General features: G+C 38.6%; 1 protein-coding gene across 1 annotated transcript in view; it reads right to left on the bottom strand.

The window, feature by feature from the left end:
- The window catches only part of ABCB4 (ATP binding cassette subfamily B member 4), a 72543-nt gene extending 65034 nt beyond the window's left edge, over window positions 1-7509 (bottom strand). Inside the window, 3 exon segments of the mRNA XM_070517148.1 lie at window positions 1373-1422; window positions 2892-3043; window positions 7337-7509. Coding sequence (XP_070373249.1) covers window positions 1373-1422; window positions 2892-3043; window positions 7337-7509 — 375 coding nt within the window.
- Between the last annotated feature and the right edge of the window lie 9613 nt (window positions 7510-17122).

The following is a 17122-nucleotide window of genomic DNA, read 5'->3' on the forward strand; positions in this document are numbered from 1 at the left end:
ACCCTCTTGTAATTTAAACCTCTTTTTCTTCTAACATTCCCTCTTCATTTGGTTCTCATTATGTCTAATTGTCCAAGAATCCAACAATTCTAAGGAATAGACTCTAAATAAACATCATCTGTATGAGATGCGCTAGTGAGCTCAGCAAAATACTCTATCTTCTTTTAATGCCCGTGATTTTTGCTAAACTCTACAACCCTAAACATATCAATGAGCTCCCTGGATTTAGAGTGAATATCCTTTAAAGATCTGATTTTCTCCAAAGAAGTACGAGAATATTATTTTTACAAACTACCAAAGAGTGGACATTGGAAATTTGTAACATGTGATGGACTTCCCATTGCAAATTCTCCAAGATAGCAAACAGGCCTAATGACAAACATGCATGGCTAAGAGGACCACAGGGCATGTAACTTGGAGGCTTCTGAAACTAAGTTGGCAACTCTGGTGATTTTATCACTCCAGCAATCACAGGTATGTAAGTGACTTGCTCATGCCATTCCCCCAAGAGACCTTGAATTTGGCCCTGAGCACAGCACAGGGCACCTGTCTGTCATGTCCGGCTTCAAAGCTATTTGGTTGCATAATTAGAAACAAGTAAAAAACAAGCAAACTGCTCCAAGTAGGAAAGCTGTGGAATTATTATGGTGTTAGTAAAAACAAAAACAGGTCTAATAAAATTGGTCCAAATGCAAACTCATCTGTGATAAATGCATTGCATTGTTTTAATCTTATTTTTAAAAAATTTTTAATTGTGATAAATACACATATAAAATTTATCATCTTAACCATTTTTAAGTGTACAGTTCAGTAGTGTTAAGTAATGTTTACATTGTTGCACAACCAATCTCCAGAAGTTTTTCATCTTGCAAAACTGAAACTCTGCTGAAACTCTATGCCCATTAAACAACAACTCCTATTTCCTCTTCACGCCTAGGCCCTGGAAACCACTATTCTGCTTTCTATTTCTATGATTTTGACTACTCTAGATACCTAACATAAGTGGAATCATACAGTATTTGTCTTTTTGTGACTAGTTTATTTCCTTAAGCATAACGTCCTCAAGGTTCATCCATATTGCAGCACTATCAAGATTTCCTTCCTTTTCAAGGCTGAATAATATTCCATTGTATGTATACGCCACATTTTGTTTATCTATTCATCCATTAATATGATTTTTAAAACCCTCTGTTGAAACCAATTTCTGATTGAGGTGTCCGAACATGGGCATCATCCAGCTTTATATATATAAGAAATTAATGTGTAACAGATCTATAAATCCTCTAAGAAGTAAAAGGAAAATATGTAGAAAACTCCTACCTTTCATTACACTGAAGACTTTTTAAATCATCCTATCTTACTCCAATTTTACCTTTATGGTGTTTGTGTTAAAGTTTTGGTCACTGGTCAAACACAAGTAATCTATTTAAAACATGACCATATTTTTGTTTTTAAGAGAAAGCACAATTATTTACATTGGCAGTATAAGGTACATGGTCATGAGTGTGGTTTGGGTGGCAGAAAGACCTGAGTTTGAATTCTGTCCTAAATACTCACCAGCCATGTTAACTTTGGGCAAGTTACTCATGCTCTCCAAGCCTCAGTTTCCTCATCTGTCACAGAGGATAATATTATCTACTGTGTAAGATTGTCCTTGTGAGGGTTAAGTGAAATAGGACTTAGCAGAAATAAATACAATGAAAGATTACTATTATTGTTATTTTTATGATAAACAGCTTCTTCTCAGAGACAATAGTACTTGAGAATAAATAAACTGTGTTTTTGTTGGATCTTGCTTTAATTATTCAAAGGACACTTTTATTGGATTTCTAAAAGGCATTAATATTTATGTAAACAGATCCTATTGTATAAATCAAGCAGTCATACTCTCTTAGGTAATTACACTTAAGCCCTAAATGCTAACCAAACATGTAGTTCTCAATCAGTGAACACTCAAAACTCTTACTGATGTTATCTAAATGAGAATCCACTTTCTCTCAGGTATCTTTGTGATGAAAGCTGCAAAAGTTTGGTTCCATTTCCTTTATCAGTTTTTTTCTTATATTCCACCATCTGTGTGCCAATGAAGCTTTACTCAGTTTTCTCCAGCCTAGTGCCCACTAGGTCTCTTGGGAGAAACTGAGACTGCAGCGTTGATAGACAGCATGAAAATTTTCCTTTCTACGTTGAATTTGGCTAATATGAAAATAATTATGTCCATTGGAAGCTCACTCCAATGCTGCTGTCACAGGCCCTCTTATAGATGACATTAACTTATGGGACTCCTTTGGCTCTTCAGTAATTAGTCTTTCAGGTGAACTTTAAAGCACATCATTCTGATATTGAATCCATTCACTCTTTAGTGAAGCGTTCTATCAAGTTCCATTCAACCTGGTTGATCCAAAAATTAGAGACAGAAATTGTATATTCTATGTGGGTATAATTTTAACAAGAAGGATGGAGAGAGAGAAAAAAAGAAAACCAGAAACAGATCTACAAGCTGAGCACAGCAAAGAAGTACTGCCATGCTAACTGATGTGTTTTGAAATTCATGAGGAATCAATAATGGGATGGACACTGCATAGATATACTCTGTTATAGTCCCACTGCCCTCAAGGGGACTGACTTCCCTACGTTATTCAGATGCAAAGCTTCCTGCATATTTTCTTCCCCTATATTAAAAGTCAAACAGGATACACCTACTTGTTGACATTTAAATGAATATTTGAGGACTTTTCTGAGAATTTTATAACTCCTTCTGTGATATCTGGAGTCACTCAAATGTCCAAAAAATTAAACAAGTAGATGACAAATAGTGAAATCAATTTTCAATCTTTCATCCAGTTAAAGGAGTATTACGCATTAAGAAAAAAAAGTAGGGAAATGCTTACCTGGAAAGGAGAAGTTTCCTGTGGTATTGACAAATCTGCCAGTTATTTCTCCAAACACTATCATCATGAGGGGGAGACCTGCCCTGTGAGCTATAGCCATGATCGTGCCCAGGGACATAAGTAATTTATCCTGCCAATCAAGAGTATCGAAACTAAAAAAACAAAAAAGAAATAAAATAATACCCTTTAGAATAGAATTTCTCATTTTCTACAATCATATGTTCTTTGGATTTTTATTTAAGCTCAGTAATTTTCTAATCGTAGCAAATAAATGTATTAGAGAAGAAGGAGAACTTCAATCCAAATCATTGACAGATTAATTTCATGATTCTATTTATTTTCTATTCAGTGAAGAAATCAATATGATTCTATTTAATCAGTATCTTATTTGGTTGAATGATTACAATATAATCAGAAGAGATAAAAGTTTGGTTCCATTAAGAAATATTGTTTGATCTTCCAGAGCTCCTGTGGTAGTGAATTAAAACAGCTAGGAGTAGACATTAAGTACACACACTCAGGAACACACCTGTTACATCCTTCAAAATGACATTCAGAATATTTCGGAGGGAGAATTACAAATAGGGGAAACACATCCTCTGAGTTTTGAGGATAAGATTCCTTTAAGAGGTTTAAGTTAGTTTTTAAAAGGCAGCTCATTAGAGAAGTGTAACAAACATTACGGAGTGTCTATATGTGTACTTTGGGGACGTCTTGCTCATGGAGGTGATGCTCATTGCAGAATCTTGAAGGATGAGAGAGAGTTCACTGAAGAAGAACTGGGGAGTGCAGAGGAAGTGTGGATGTTTAGGCTTAGAACATCAAGGTGACTAGAAACTGCATGGAGTGCTCGGGTAACCCCACAAAGTTGAGTCCTAAAGTGCACAGAACACAGTGTGGAAGACGACATTAGAGAGAAGTACAAAAGGCTCGGTGGGCCCCACCAAGGATCTTGGACTTAGTACTGTCAATGTACAATGTACTTAGCATTATTACTTAGAGGGGTGATACCAGTTGTCATAGTGAAGTACACATCACCCAACAACTAACCAGCCAATCAGTGTCATAATACTCCAAGACTTTGTCTCACTGTTCTTTTGGTCCTCTCCAATTTCTCACTTTTTCTCCCCATTTTTGACTGATTGTTCTATGGCTCTTTCTTTTTGTTCTTCTTTCCTCTTCTGCCCTCCAGACTATATATTCTTTCTCTTATTTTTCCATTTCTATACCTTCCCCTCTGTCCCTTGCATCTCCACCTCCTTTTTAACCTTTTCCCAGTGCCCATTTCCCCCACCACACCCCGTTTTGGGGACAAGGAACAGTCATCAGGAGAACGGGATGAGTCAGGCTTGGCAGAGTGGGGTCCATGACAGCTGAAGGTGAGTCATTTAGGGTCAATGTGGTGGGACAGCCTGAGGTTAGACTCACGTGGTGGGAAGGGAGGCCAAATTCCATCATCAAACACATAGGGCAAGCGAGAGTGCCTGAAGAGATAAAGGGTCAGAAGCCAGATGGAACTTGGAACAGAACAAGGGGAGCAGGTAAAGTCAAGAGCAAATGGAGAAGGGTCCCTAAAATTGCTACAAAGGGGACTAGCATCCCCAAGGTTCATTTGGCAGCTCCTGGGAAATGGAGAGAGAGCACTTGAGTCTATGGGCCACGGTTACAAGCATGGGATCAGGTCGTCATGTGACGTTCTCTTTACTGAACATTTACATGAAATTGAGGAACGTTTTAAATGCATTTCATATTATTTAAATAAAAATTTATTTTGTCTCTCAGCTTAAATCTAAAATTGTATGAATTTCACAGCAACATCCTACGTAAACCTAGATTTGTTTTCAATGATTTTCATCACAACAATGCATTTCTAACTCCTGTTAGAGCACGGTTTTGCCCTGAACATTTTTCAGGGAGAAAAGTAACTATTCAGAGGCTGAAAAAAAAAAAAAAGATTAAATTTAATTTAAATTTTAGCTTTTAAAATTCAAATGAAATTTTCTATGTTTCTACTTTAAGATTTGGGCTATTTTATTTTCTGAAGGAGGCAGATTTAAAACTTATGCATTAAAACCAGATTTAGCTTTACAAACAATTTATTTTCTAAAGCACTAAATTTTTAAAAATTCTTACTGAGGCTTTTAAACGAAAACATCACAAGAATAAAGGAGTGGAGAATAGGGGCTTTGCGGTGGTGAGAAATGTGCAGCAATGTTCGAGACTAAGGATGTTTTGGTGTCTTCATTGATTTACTTACCAAGTTGGAGATTTCAGTTGACGTTGCCACTTAATACGAACTTCTTTGCTATTGAATAATGGCTGTCATAGTTTGAAACACATCATGTTTACCAAAAGTGGGCAAACATTTTCTTGAGCCACCTCTCTGAGACATATTACAAATGAAAACTAGATTAGACTTCTTCCAAAAATACGCTGGCTTGCCTTGTGCCAGCAGAAAACCACTGAGAATTGTGTTAAACATAATCTGAATCCCTAAACTCCACACAGATATATTTTTTATTGAGGTCACATTGGTTTATATTGTATAAATTCCAGATGTACATTATTATATTTCAGCTTCCCTATAGACTACATCATGTTCACCACCAAAAGTCTAGTTGCCATCTGTTATGGTAAAAATGTGCCCCTTTCCCCTTTCACATGCTAAGCAAAATAAGTCAGATGGAACAAGATAAATATCGTATGATTTCACTCATCTGTGGAACTTACTCCACATTTAATCAATTTTCTCAGAAGCCAAATGTGAACACAGATTTCTTAATTATTTAAAAATTTCTGTAGTTAACAAGCACTTTCTTTATATGCAAGTTTATTTTAAGGTAAATTTGGGGGTGGTTTTTGTGAAACAAATGCAGAGATGCATTTTCCTTAAATTGGTTCATTTGTATAGTGTGATGAAGATGTCTTATTTTCAATTTCCCTGTAAACCACTTAGCTTTGCTCTGTTTCATAGCCAGCCTATCCTTACCTCTTTTATCATCTATCTTGACAATGTGGGCCATTGACTACAATGAGCCAACCTAAGACAACACAGGGGCAGCACGGAAAATCTATTGCTGCCTATAGACAATCTTTAAGTACTGGCTCTATAACTATTGATTAAAGACACCAAATTTGAATGAAGACAAGAAGTATTTACATTTAATATTTCACAACTTACCCATGTTACCAATCAAATACACTCTCTTCATTTTTTTCCTGTCTTGGTTGCTGTAAAAAATATAATCGTTTGAATTTAAACTTGTTACAAAATGTTTCACAGTCAATTGAATATAAATTTGAGTAGTTATCATATTCAACTATTATAATATATTCAACTACAAAAGAGTGATGTCCACACGTTATCAAAATCATTCAGTTTAACAAACTGCAAGGCAGTCACTAAGAGCAAAGGTAACTGTCCAAGGTACTAAAAGGATTTCTGGATAAACAAGGCAAGGTCACCAGCCTTGCCAAGCTCACACACAGAGAAGACGGGTATGTTAACCACGTCTGCCAAATAATCATATTCTCCTTTTGCTAAAAAAAAAAAAAAAAAAAAAAAATTATATATATATAGATCTAAAAATAGTAAAGGTCACTCTTCTGAAGGATTTTGGGGTGTGGTGTCAGGAAGTCCTGCTGGCTGTACATTCAAAATATATCTAGAATTCAACCACTGCTCACCTTTTTCATTGCTGTGCCAATAGCACAGGAGAACTCCGGCCTAGTCTCTCCACTTCCACTTACATCCACTTTAGTCTATCCTCAACACAGCAACCAGAGTAAACATTTAAAAACTCAAGTCATATCGTGCTACTCCTCTGCTCAAAAACCTACAATGGCTCCCATTTTTCTCAGAGTAAAAACTAAAATCCTGACAGAGACCACCCTATTTAAAACTGCAAACGACTTCCTCCCTGCGATTCTGATTTCCTTGGCCTGATTAATGTTTCCCCATCACATTCATTACCCTCTAATATTTTCTGTAGTTCACTTATTTAGCATGTATATTATTTATGTCTGTCCTCCATTGACCGGTCGCTTCTGTCCCTCTTAAGGCTTGTGAAGTGCGCTTAACAAGGGCCCCTGGGAACCAAAAAGCCAGGCCAGGGAGAAAGAGACACCAGCAAAGGAAGAGTCGAGGTTCTCTCCTTGCAAATGAACAAAAACTGATTTGGAAGTGCAGGTTGCGGAAGAATAAGGCTGCTTAAGGTTCCCCTCCCCACCTCGCCGCTCAGAGGGGAAAAACAGAGCCCCAGCCTCGCCCTGGGAGGTGGGGGAGAGGATAAGAGAAGAAGGAAGAGGAATAACGTGTGTGTGTGCGCGCGCGCGCTTCACTACCCTTGTTCAAAAAGCGCAACCATCAACGGCAGATGTCTGATGCTTTACAAGCATGAAAAGTCAGATGTGGGGTCGGGGGTTCCGGGTGGACATCCCGCTACCCCCTCCCCGCGGCCGATAAGTCCGCGACCAGTCTGGTGCCGCCGGGTGCTCGGAGAGTCTCGCCTGGAGGGCCATCCAGACCCCTCTCTCCACCCCCCAAGTGACTGTCACTCCCTCGGCGCTCAGTTTTTAAACCTGTGCGGGGGACAGCTTCTGGACGCTCAACAATCATATGGCAGCCGAGGGACGAGAGCGCACAGTAGATTCGTCTCCCTCTTCTGCATCCCCAGGTCTAGTCTGGGGGCCACTGAACCGAACTATCTCAAGGGACCACGAGAGCTAACCAGAGCCGGCCCGGAATAATCCCATTATGTTCCTTGGAGAAGAGGAGCGTTCTCGGTGCTCTCTCAATACTTAAAGACACAGAACTTCAGGGTGGAAGGGACTTTGGAGATCGCCTAATTCAAAACCTGCATTTTTTACCAGAAGAAACTGACACTCAATGAGGTTAAGTCCTGTCTGAGACTGCACCAGCAGGACCAGAGTCCAGTCTCAGTGCCCTCCCCTGATCTTAGAGTTCTCCCTATACTGTCTCTGCACCTAGCACCTATTTGAGTCCCCTATATGCCTTTCTTAATTTCTCCACACTCCTCCGAAAAGGAAAGATCTAAAACAGGGAGCAATAAGTTATCATGAAGCTAGCGGGATTCAAACTCAGAGCTTCCTATCTTATTAGTCATTTGACCTTGGGCTCTTTGCTCACTTCTTTAGGCCTCAGTTTCCTCATATGTAAAATGAGGACAAAAACATCTTCCTTACCAAGTTATTGTGAGGAATAAATGAAGTAAAAAGGTAAAAGAACCTAATACTGTGCCTACAACACAGTGCATGCTCAACAAATATGGCTTTCCTTCTTCCTAATCAGGTAGCAGGATTACCTGCTGGTCCTTGCTCCTGCTGTATCTTATTAACACAGAAGTCATCCCATGGCTTTCTGGAGTTCCAAGAGAACTTTAAAGCCGAGCATAGTATAAGAGGAGATGTCAGGCAGACCGTGGTTTGAATCTTACATCTGCGTTTACTAGCTGTCTAGCCTTGGGCAGTTTAATTCTTGATTCAGTCTCTGAATCCACAAAACAGGGTATCATTAGGATTAGGTACAATGCGCGTAAAGTGCCCATCATGGAGGAGACACCTAATAAACGATAACTAGTATTATAGTTAAAAGATCAGGAAAGACTGGAACAGGACGCAGCAGCTCTGGCACTCACTCTGAAATGTGCTACTTATCTCCATCCTGGTCTGCCTGCTGCCTGGAGCTAGGCAGAACCTGACTGGAAGAGTATGGTGGGGGGGTGGGGGGGGGGAGGGGGCGTGTCGCTGATTGAAACTATGGCATGTCCTGGAATTATGTGATAGACATGAATTTAGTTAAGTATTTTTCCTCAAAATTTTTTTCTCCTTATCCAGTCTACCATAACCATAGGATTCTCTTCTTTTATTGACCTGAATTTCTCCTCTTCATGAGTCTTGCGGGTGGTCAGATCACTATTTCAAGATATTCTGGGACTAAAGCAGTTAGAATTACTTGGTTTGAAAGAAAGCTTGGTGGTGACTGGAGGACGTATAAAACTCACTAGTTTATAAGAAGATGATAGCCTCTTCAGTCTCTAGAAATGCTGAGAGAGTAAAGAGGCAGATACTTGAAGAAGTAGGAAGCTTCTGAACTAAAAACAAACATAAACAAACAAGAAACACCCAGGACTAAGAGGTGTTTGCCTGTCTGTCTGTCTGAGTCAGTGCACAATGTTGTGCCTGTAGGAAGTGTGCATGGTGTGCTTTCTGTGTCTGAGGGCAGAAGTGAGACTAGGACAAGCAGGTGTTTGTGGAGAGAGAGGAGCTGTGCCTACATGACTGCGTTTATGTGTGTACCTGTGTTAGTGCTGATTCCAAGGGCACCTTTTATATTTATTTGATAACAATGAAACAGCCCTACCTGGTGCATCCATCTGATTGTCATTCATTCAAAAATGTAATTTAAGCCACTATGATAAATTAGATTTCTTGATGAATTCAGCCTGTAAAAAAAATCGTTAACTTTCTCTTTGTGGCAGCATCTTGAGCTACTTTTGCTTTGTTCTCATCGAAATAATGTCCTTCCACCTCTCTGCTATCTCACTTTTTCTTTTTTCCCCCTCACTATTATTTATTTATTAATTTATTTATTTTTATTGCTGTAACATTGGTTTAAAACATTGTATAAATTTCAGGTGTACATCATATTTCGATTTCTGTGTAGATTACATTGTGTTCACCACCCAAAGACTAATTACAATCCACCACCACACACATATGCCTAATCACCCCTTTCTTCCTCCTCCCTTCCTCCTTTCCCTCTGGTAACCACCAATCCAATCTCCATTGCTATGTGTTTGTTTGTCGTGGTTTTTATCTTCTACTTATGAGTGAGATCATAGCGTATTTGACTTTCTCCCTCTGACTTATTTCACTTAGCATAATACCCTTAAGGTCCATCCATGTTGTCACAAATGGCTGGATTTCATCATTTCTTATGGCTGAGTAGTATTCCATTGTGTATATATACCACATCTTCTTTATCCATTTGTCCCTTGATGGGAACGTAGGTTGCTTCCAAGTCTTGGCTATAGTGAATAATGCCTCAATGAACATAGGGGAGCATGTATCTTTATGCATGTGTATTTTCAAGTTCTTTGAATAAATACTCAGCAATTGGAACAGCTGGATCATATGGTAGTTCTATGCTTAATGTTCTGAGGAATCTCCATACTGTTTTCCATAGTGGCTGCACCAGTTTGCACTCCAACCACAGTATATGAGGGTTCCCATCTCTCCACATCCTCTCCAACATTTATTGTTTCCTGTCGTGTTAATCATTGCCATTCTGATGGGAGTGAGATGATATCTCATGGTAGTTTTTATTTGCATTTCCCTGAAAGTTAATGATGTTGAACATCTTTTCATGCCTGTTGGCCATGTGTATATCTTCTTTGGATAAATGTCTGTTCAGATCTTTTGTCCATTTTTTAACTGGGTTGTTAGTTGTTTTGTTGTTGAGATGTATGAATTCTTTGTATATTAACCCCTTATCGGATATATGGTTTGCAAATATCTTCTTGCACTTGTTATTTTGTTTTTCCTTTTGTTGATGATTTCCTTTGCTGTGTAGAGATTTTTGGTTTGATGTAGTCCCATTTGTTTATTTTTTCTATTGTTTCCCTTGCCCGGTCAGACATGGTACTTGAAAATATGCTGTTAAGACCAACATCGAAGAGTATACTGCCTGTATTTTCTTCTGGAACTTTCATGGTTCCAGGTCTCATATTCAAGTCTTTAATCCATTTTGAGTTAATTTTAGTGCATAGTGTAAGATAATGGTCTACTTTCATTCTTTTGCATGTGGTTGTCCACTTTTCCCAACACCGTTTATTGAAGAGGCTTTTCTTTCTCCCATTGTATGTTCTTAGCTCCCTTGTCAAAATTAGCTATCTATAGATGTGTGGGTTTATTTCCGGGCTCTCAATTCTGTTCCATTGATCTGTGTGTCTGTTTTTGTGCCAGTACCATGCTGTTTCAGTTACTATAGCTTTGTAGAATATTTTGAAATCAGGGAGTGTGATACCTCCAGCTTTGTTCTTTTTTCTCAGGATTCTTTTGGCTATTTGGGGTCTTTTGTTGTTCCATATAAATTTTAGGATTCTTTGATCTATTTCTGTGAAAAGTGTTGGAACTTTGATAGGGATTGCATTGAATCTGTAGATTGCTGGGGAAATATGGACATTATAAATATGATAATTCTTCCAATCAAAGAGCATGGACTATCTTTCCATTTCTTTGTACCTTCTTCATTTTCTTTCAACCATGTTTTATAGTTTTCAGCGTACAAGTCTTTCACCTCTTTGGTTAAGGTTATTCCTAGGTATTTTATTCTTTTTGTTGCAATTGTAAATGGGATTGTATTCTTAATTTCTCTTTCTGCTAACTCATTTTAGTGTATAGAAACACAACTGATTTTTGTATGTGATTTTGTATCCTGCAACTTACTGTATTCGTTTATTATTTCTAAATGTTTTTCAGTGGGTTCTTTAGGGTTTTCTATATATAAAATCAGGTCATCTGCACATAGTGACAGTTTCACTTCATCCTTTCCAATTTGGATCCCTTTTACTTCTTTTCCTTGCTTGATTGCTCTGTCTAAGACTTCCAATACTATGTTAAAGAAGAGTGGTAAAAGCGGGCATCCTTGTCTAGTTCCTGTTCTTAGAGGAAGAGCTTTCAGATTTCTCCATTGAGAATAATATTAGCTGTGGGTTTGTCATATAAGGCCTTTATTATGTTGAGGTACTTTCCTTCTATACCCATTTTATTCAGAGTTTTTATCATAAATGGATGCTGTATTTTGTCAAATGCTGTCTCTGCATCTATTGAGATTATCATGTGATTTTTATTCTTCATTTTGTTAATGTGGTGTATCACGTTGATTGATTTGCAGATATTGAACCATCCCTGCATCCATGAAATAAGTCCCACTTGATCATGGTGTATGGCCTTTTAATGTTGTTCTATTCAATTTGCTAGTATTCTGTTGAGGATTTTTGCATTGATGCTCATCAGTGATATTGGCTTGTAATTTTCTTTTTTTGTGTTGTCCTTGTCTGGCTTTGGTATCAGGGTAAAGTAGGCTTCATAGAATGAGTTAGGAAGCTTACCCTCCCCTTTGCTTTTTTTTTTTTTGAGGCGTTTGAGAAGGATATGTATTAAGTCTTCTTTGAAAGTTTCATAAAATTTACCAGGGAAGCTGTCTGGCTTTGCACTTTTATTTTTTGGGAGGTTTTTGATTACTGTCTCCTTACTTGTGATTGGTCTATTCAAATTCTCTATTTCTTCTTGATTCAGTTTTGGAAGGTTGTATAATTCAAAGAATTTATCCATTTCTTCCACATCATCCAATCTGTTGGCATATAGCTTTTTGTTCTATTCTCTTATAATCTTTTGTATTTCTGAGGTGTCTGTTGTAATTTCTCCTCTTTCACTTCTGATTTTATTTGAGCCTTCTCTCTTTTTTTCTTGGTGAGTCTAGCTAAAGGTTTGTCAAATTTTGTTTACCTTTTCAAAGAACCAGCTCTTCGTTTCATTGATTTTTCCTATTGTTTTTTAGTCTCTATTTCATTTATTTCTGCTCTGATTTTTATTGTTTCCTCCCTTCTACTTATTTTGGGCTTTGTTTGTCCTTCTTTTTCCAATTTCTTTAGGTGCCCTGTCAGATTGTTGGATATTTTTCTTGTTTGTTGAGGTAGGCCTGTTTTGATATAAACTTCCCTCTTAGAACTGATTTTGCTGGATCCCATAAATTTGGCATGTTGTATTTTCGTTTTTCTCCTGTTTTTTTTTTATTTCTCCTTCGATTTCTTCATTGATCCAATTGTTGTTTAGTAGCATTTTGTTTAATCTCTACATTTTTTGGCTTTTCTGATTTTCTTCCTGTAGCTGATTTCTAGTTTTATACTATTGTGGTCAGAAAAGATGCTTGGTATTCTTTCAGTCTTCTTAAATTTATTGAGACTTGTTTTGTAGCCTAATATGTGATCAATCCTGGAGATGTTCCATGTGCATTTGAGATGAATGTCTATTCTGTGATTTTTGGATAGAATGTTCTGTATATATCTAGTAATCTCACCTGGTCTAATGTGTTATTTAAGGCCAATGTTCCCTTATTGTTCTTCTGTTTGGATGATCTATCCATTGGTGTAAGTGGAATGTTAAAGTCCCCTACTATTATTGCATTACTGTCTGATTCTCCTTTTATGTCTGTTAATAATTGCTTTATATAGTTAGGTGCTCCTATGTTGGGTGTATAGATATTTACAAGTGTTATATCCTCTTGTTGGCTTCTTTGCTTCAGTCACTTTCATGGGTTTGGGGAACCCCAGCACAGTTGGCTGCAAGGTCTAATAGCACATTCTTGTTCAGTTTTTCTATTAAGTGTGTAGGTCTCCAGTGTGGCTGGTTTCTAGGCTCAGGTGCTTACAATTGCTGTAGGCCTCTGGCCTGCAAGGCTGTTTTCAGCTCTCTCAGGATTGCAGCTGAGTGGGGCTGGCTTCCAGACAAAAGAGCACCCAATTGTTTCAGGCTTTGGAAGCTAGGGCCAATCCTCTATGTGGCTATTTGAGAAGCACAGGTCTTCTGCCACTGACAAGCTCCATGGCCCCCATGGATCCACACACACTGTCAACACAGTCCTGGCCCCTGCATACATCCCAACCCCCTGGAGTGGACCCAGTTGCCCCACTGCAGAGGCCCCCACACACTCCACCAATGTCCCCCACACTCCACCTGCTCCTCACACATGCCCTGCCCTGCTGAGGCAGATGCACTCACCTGCCTTCAGAGGATCCAGGCACCCAGTCTATGCAGGCTGACAAGTTACTTGAGGGATTGCTGTTGGGTGGGGCCAGTCCCTAGGGCAGGCTGCCTGCCCTGGCTGAGCTGGATTAAATTGATGCTAACAGGCTAGTGGAAGAACTCCAATGGAGTCTGCCAGTATCTGTGTCAGCATGCCTGTACTGGGTCACAATAATGGCTGCTGCCAATTTCTCAGTCCCTGGAGAGGTCTCACCTCTTATCGAGATGTGCCCAGAGCCTATCAGGTGAGTCTCTTTTCAAGAAAGGACTGTTAACCTTTCTTTCTGGTGATTTTAGGTTGTTTTCCAAAACAGGTGTATTTGTGCATGGGCTCTTTAAGAGCTGATTTTTTTTCTGCTTGTGTTACTAATAGCTTTTCTAGGAGTATTCCCTATTGTAGTTAATAGCCAGCAATGCCAGATATTATGACACTCATCTCAGTTGTGCTGAGTCCAAAGGATGCTTACAATGGTAATGTTCCCCCACTCAGGTCCCCCACTCCTCCAGGGAAGGCTGCATACCTTAAGATTGCTCCCGGACAGCCGTGAAGCATCACAGCTTGCAAAGGTGGGCTTTTATCTCTCCAGAAGGGAATTTCTGCCTCTTCTACCTCAGTCAGCACTGTCCCTTGTTGCAAGAGTTCTTTTTACCCAGTTTTCCATTCTCTCTCAGGGGTAATTGTTCCAAGAATAGTTGTAAATTGGTTGTGTTCATGGGAGGAGGTGAGTTCTGAGTCCACCTACACCACCATCTTGACACCAACCTCTCTATCTCCTCACTTTTTCTATTTGCCCCATTATTTTATTTTATTGGTGAGGAAGACTGGCCCTGAGCTAACATCTGTTGCCAATATTCCTCTTTTTGCTTGAGGAAAGTTGTCCCTGAGCCAAAATCTGTGCCAGTCTTCCTCTACTTTGTATGTGGGATGCTGCTACAGCATGGCTTAATGAGCAGTGTATAGGTCTGTGCCTAGATCTGAACACGGGAATCCCAGGTTGCTGAAGCAGAGACCATGATCTTAACCACTATGCCACTGGGCTAGCTCTGCACCACTATTTTTATCTTTCTTTTTTAATCTTAATTTTTGTCTCCTTTTGGATCAATTGAATATTTTTATTATTTATGTTTCCTTTCTCTTAACTCATTAAGTATGCATTCTTTTATTATCTCTTTAATAGTTAACTCCTTCCTAGAGGTTATGACACGCATCTTTGACTAATCGGTGGTACTTTTCATCTTCCAGAACAATGCAAGGATTTTAGAACTATCAAACTTCACTTATCCACCCCTGATTTATAAACTATTGTTGTCATGTACTATAATTTTCTCTATCTATTTATCCCCCTTATGAGAATATTGTTACTTTGTAGAGGCAATATTCATTTAGATTTATCTATATATTTAGCCTTTTCTTGCTCTTTATTTCTTCCTACATTTCAGAGCCACCATCTTGAATCATTTTCCTTTTATGTGAAGAACAGTCTTGTGTTTCCTTTAGTTGGTGATGAATTTTCTCAGGTTTTTTTCTGAAAATTTATTTTGTCTCTATTTTGAAAAATTATTTGGTTATTTGACTTACTGGATATCAAGACTTTTATTATGAAACTATAGTAATTAAGGCAATGTGTTTTGGACAGGGATAAGCAAATTAAAGTGGAACAGAAGAGAGATCTTCTAATTAATAGAGCTAGAATTCTAATCCAGGCAGTGTTCTTAGTTACCATATTAACTAATGCAGGGAAGTGGGGATGAAGAAGACAGGTCAAATGTATCAGATGGTTAAACACATTCATTCTCCAATCTATTGATCTTACCATGTTTTAACTGTTTCTCCCTCCCTTGATGTATTCTCTTCCTTCATAACCCATCTTGCAAACACCTGAAACCCCCTCACTCTCTCTCTTTATCAGGCTTACGTGGCAAAACCACAACCCTGGTAAATGTAAATTATCCAATACTGCAAGCCCCTGCCATACAGCAGAACAAGGCTAAAGAAAAACACAAAACCATCTAACTTGTACCACCATGAAACTACATGGCCTTTACTATATATACAATGTATTTATTATGCTTATTATTTATTGCCCACTCTGTAGGATGCAAGATTCATAAAGACAGAGATTTTTTCTTTTTTCATTGATGTATACCAACATTTGCTGCCCAACAGGCATAAACGTTTCCTTGGTTCATTCACACTTCCACTTTCCTCGATAATTATTTTATATCTTCTCTTTCTTCAAACTTCTATCATTCTTTCCCTATCATCATATTCTGCTGAAGTACTGTGCTTCTCATTTCACTGATAAAATCAAAGTGTTCAGAAGGGAACTGCCATAATCTCCTGCCATGCCATTTTCCCACTTCTGTACCAAAACTCTGCCTTCCCACCCGTTTCTCTAAATGAACTCTCCATGCCCCTATTTGCAGCCAGTCCTTCTGTTTGTACTTTTATACTATAGATCCCATCCCTTCAAGAATGACTTCTTAAGGAGTCAATATTCCCTCTCTCTCCTGCATCATCAACTTTTCCGTCCCTGCTGAATCATTCCTGTTGGCACACATGCATGCTGTTATTAATTCCATCTAAAAAAAATCTCTCTTGACCCCACTTCCCCTGACAACTACCATCACATTTCTCTCCTTCACTTTGCAGCAAAACTTCTCAAATTACCTGTCACTTCCTCCATTTCCTATCCTCCTGTTCTCCCTTAAACACACTCTAATCAGGAGTTTGACCCTTTCACACTACCAAAACTGCTCTTGTAATGGTCATTGATAACCTCTACATTGCTAAATCCAAGGGCCAATTCTTTCTCCTCATCTTACTTGACAAATTCAAGCATTGACAAATTTATCTTTCTCTCTTCCATAATACACTTTCTTTACTTAGATTCTAGGACACTACATATTTCTTGGACTCTCTTATGCTTTGCTGGCCACTTTCTCAGTTTCCTTTGATGGTCTTCCTCTTCTTTCAACTTGTTACTAACATTGGAGTGCTCCAAGGCTCACTTCTTGGACTTCTCTGTCTATTCTCACTCCCTCTGTAATCTCAGCCATGGCTTTAAATACCATCTGTATCCAATAATTGCTAAGTTTCTATTTCTAGCCTAGACCTTCCTCCTGAATTCCCAACTGATATATACAACTGCATCTTTGACATCTCTATTTGGATGTTGAATATGCCCAAGCTTGAATCCTGCTCTTTTCCCCATGCTGGCCCCTCCTAGAGGCTTCTCCTTCTCTGTTGGCAGCTCCAGCCTTTCAATTGCTCAGCAAAAATACTAGAGTCATTCTGCATTCTTCTCTTTCTTCCACATCTTGTACTCAGTCTGTCAGGAAATCCTGTTGGCTCTACTTTCAAAATATATCTGGAATCTGACCACTTCCGTCTCCCCAGTTCT

The sequence above is a fragment of the Equus asinus genome, chromosome 1 (assembly GCF_041296235.1).
Source record: "Equus asinus isolate D_3611 breed Donkey chromosome 1, EquAss-T2T_v2, whole genome shotgun sequence".
In the NCBI taxonomy this organism is placed as follows: Eukaryota; Metazoa; Chordata; class Mammalia; order Perissodactyla; family Equidae; genus Equus; species Equus asinus.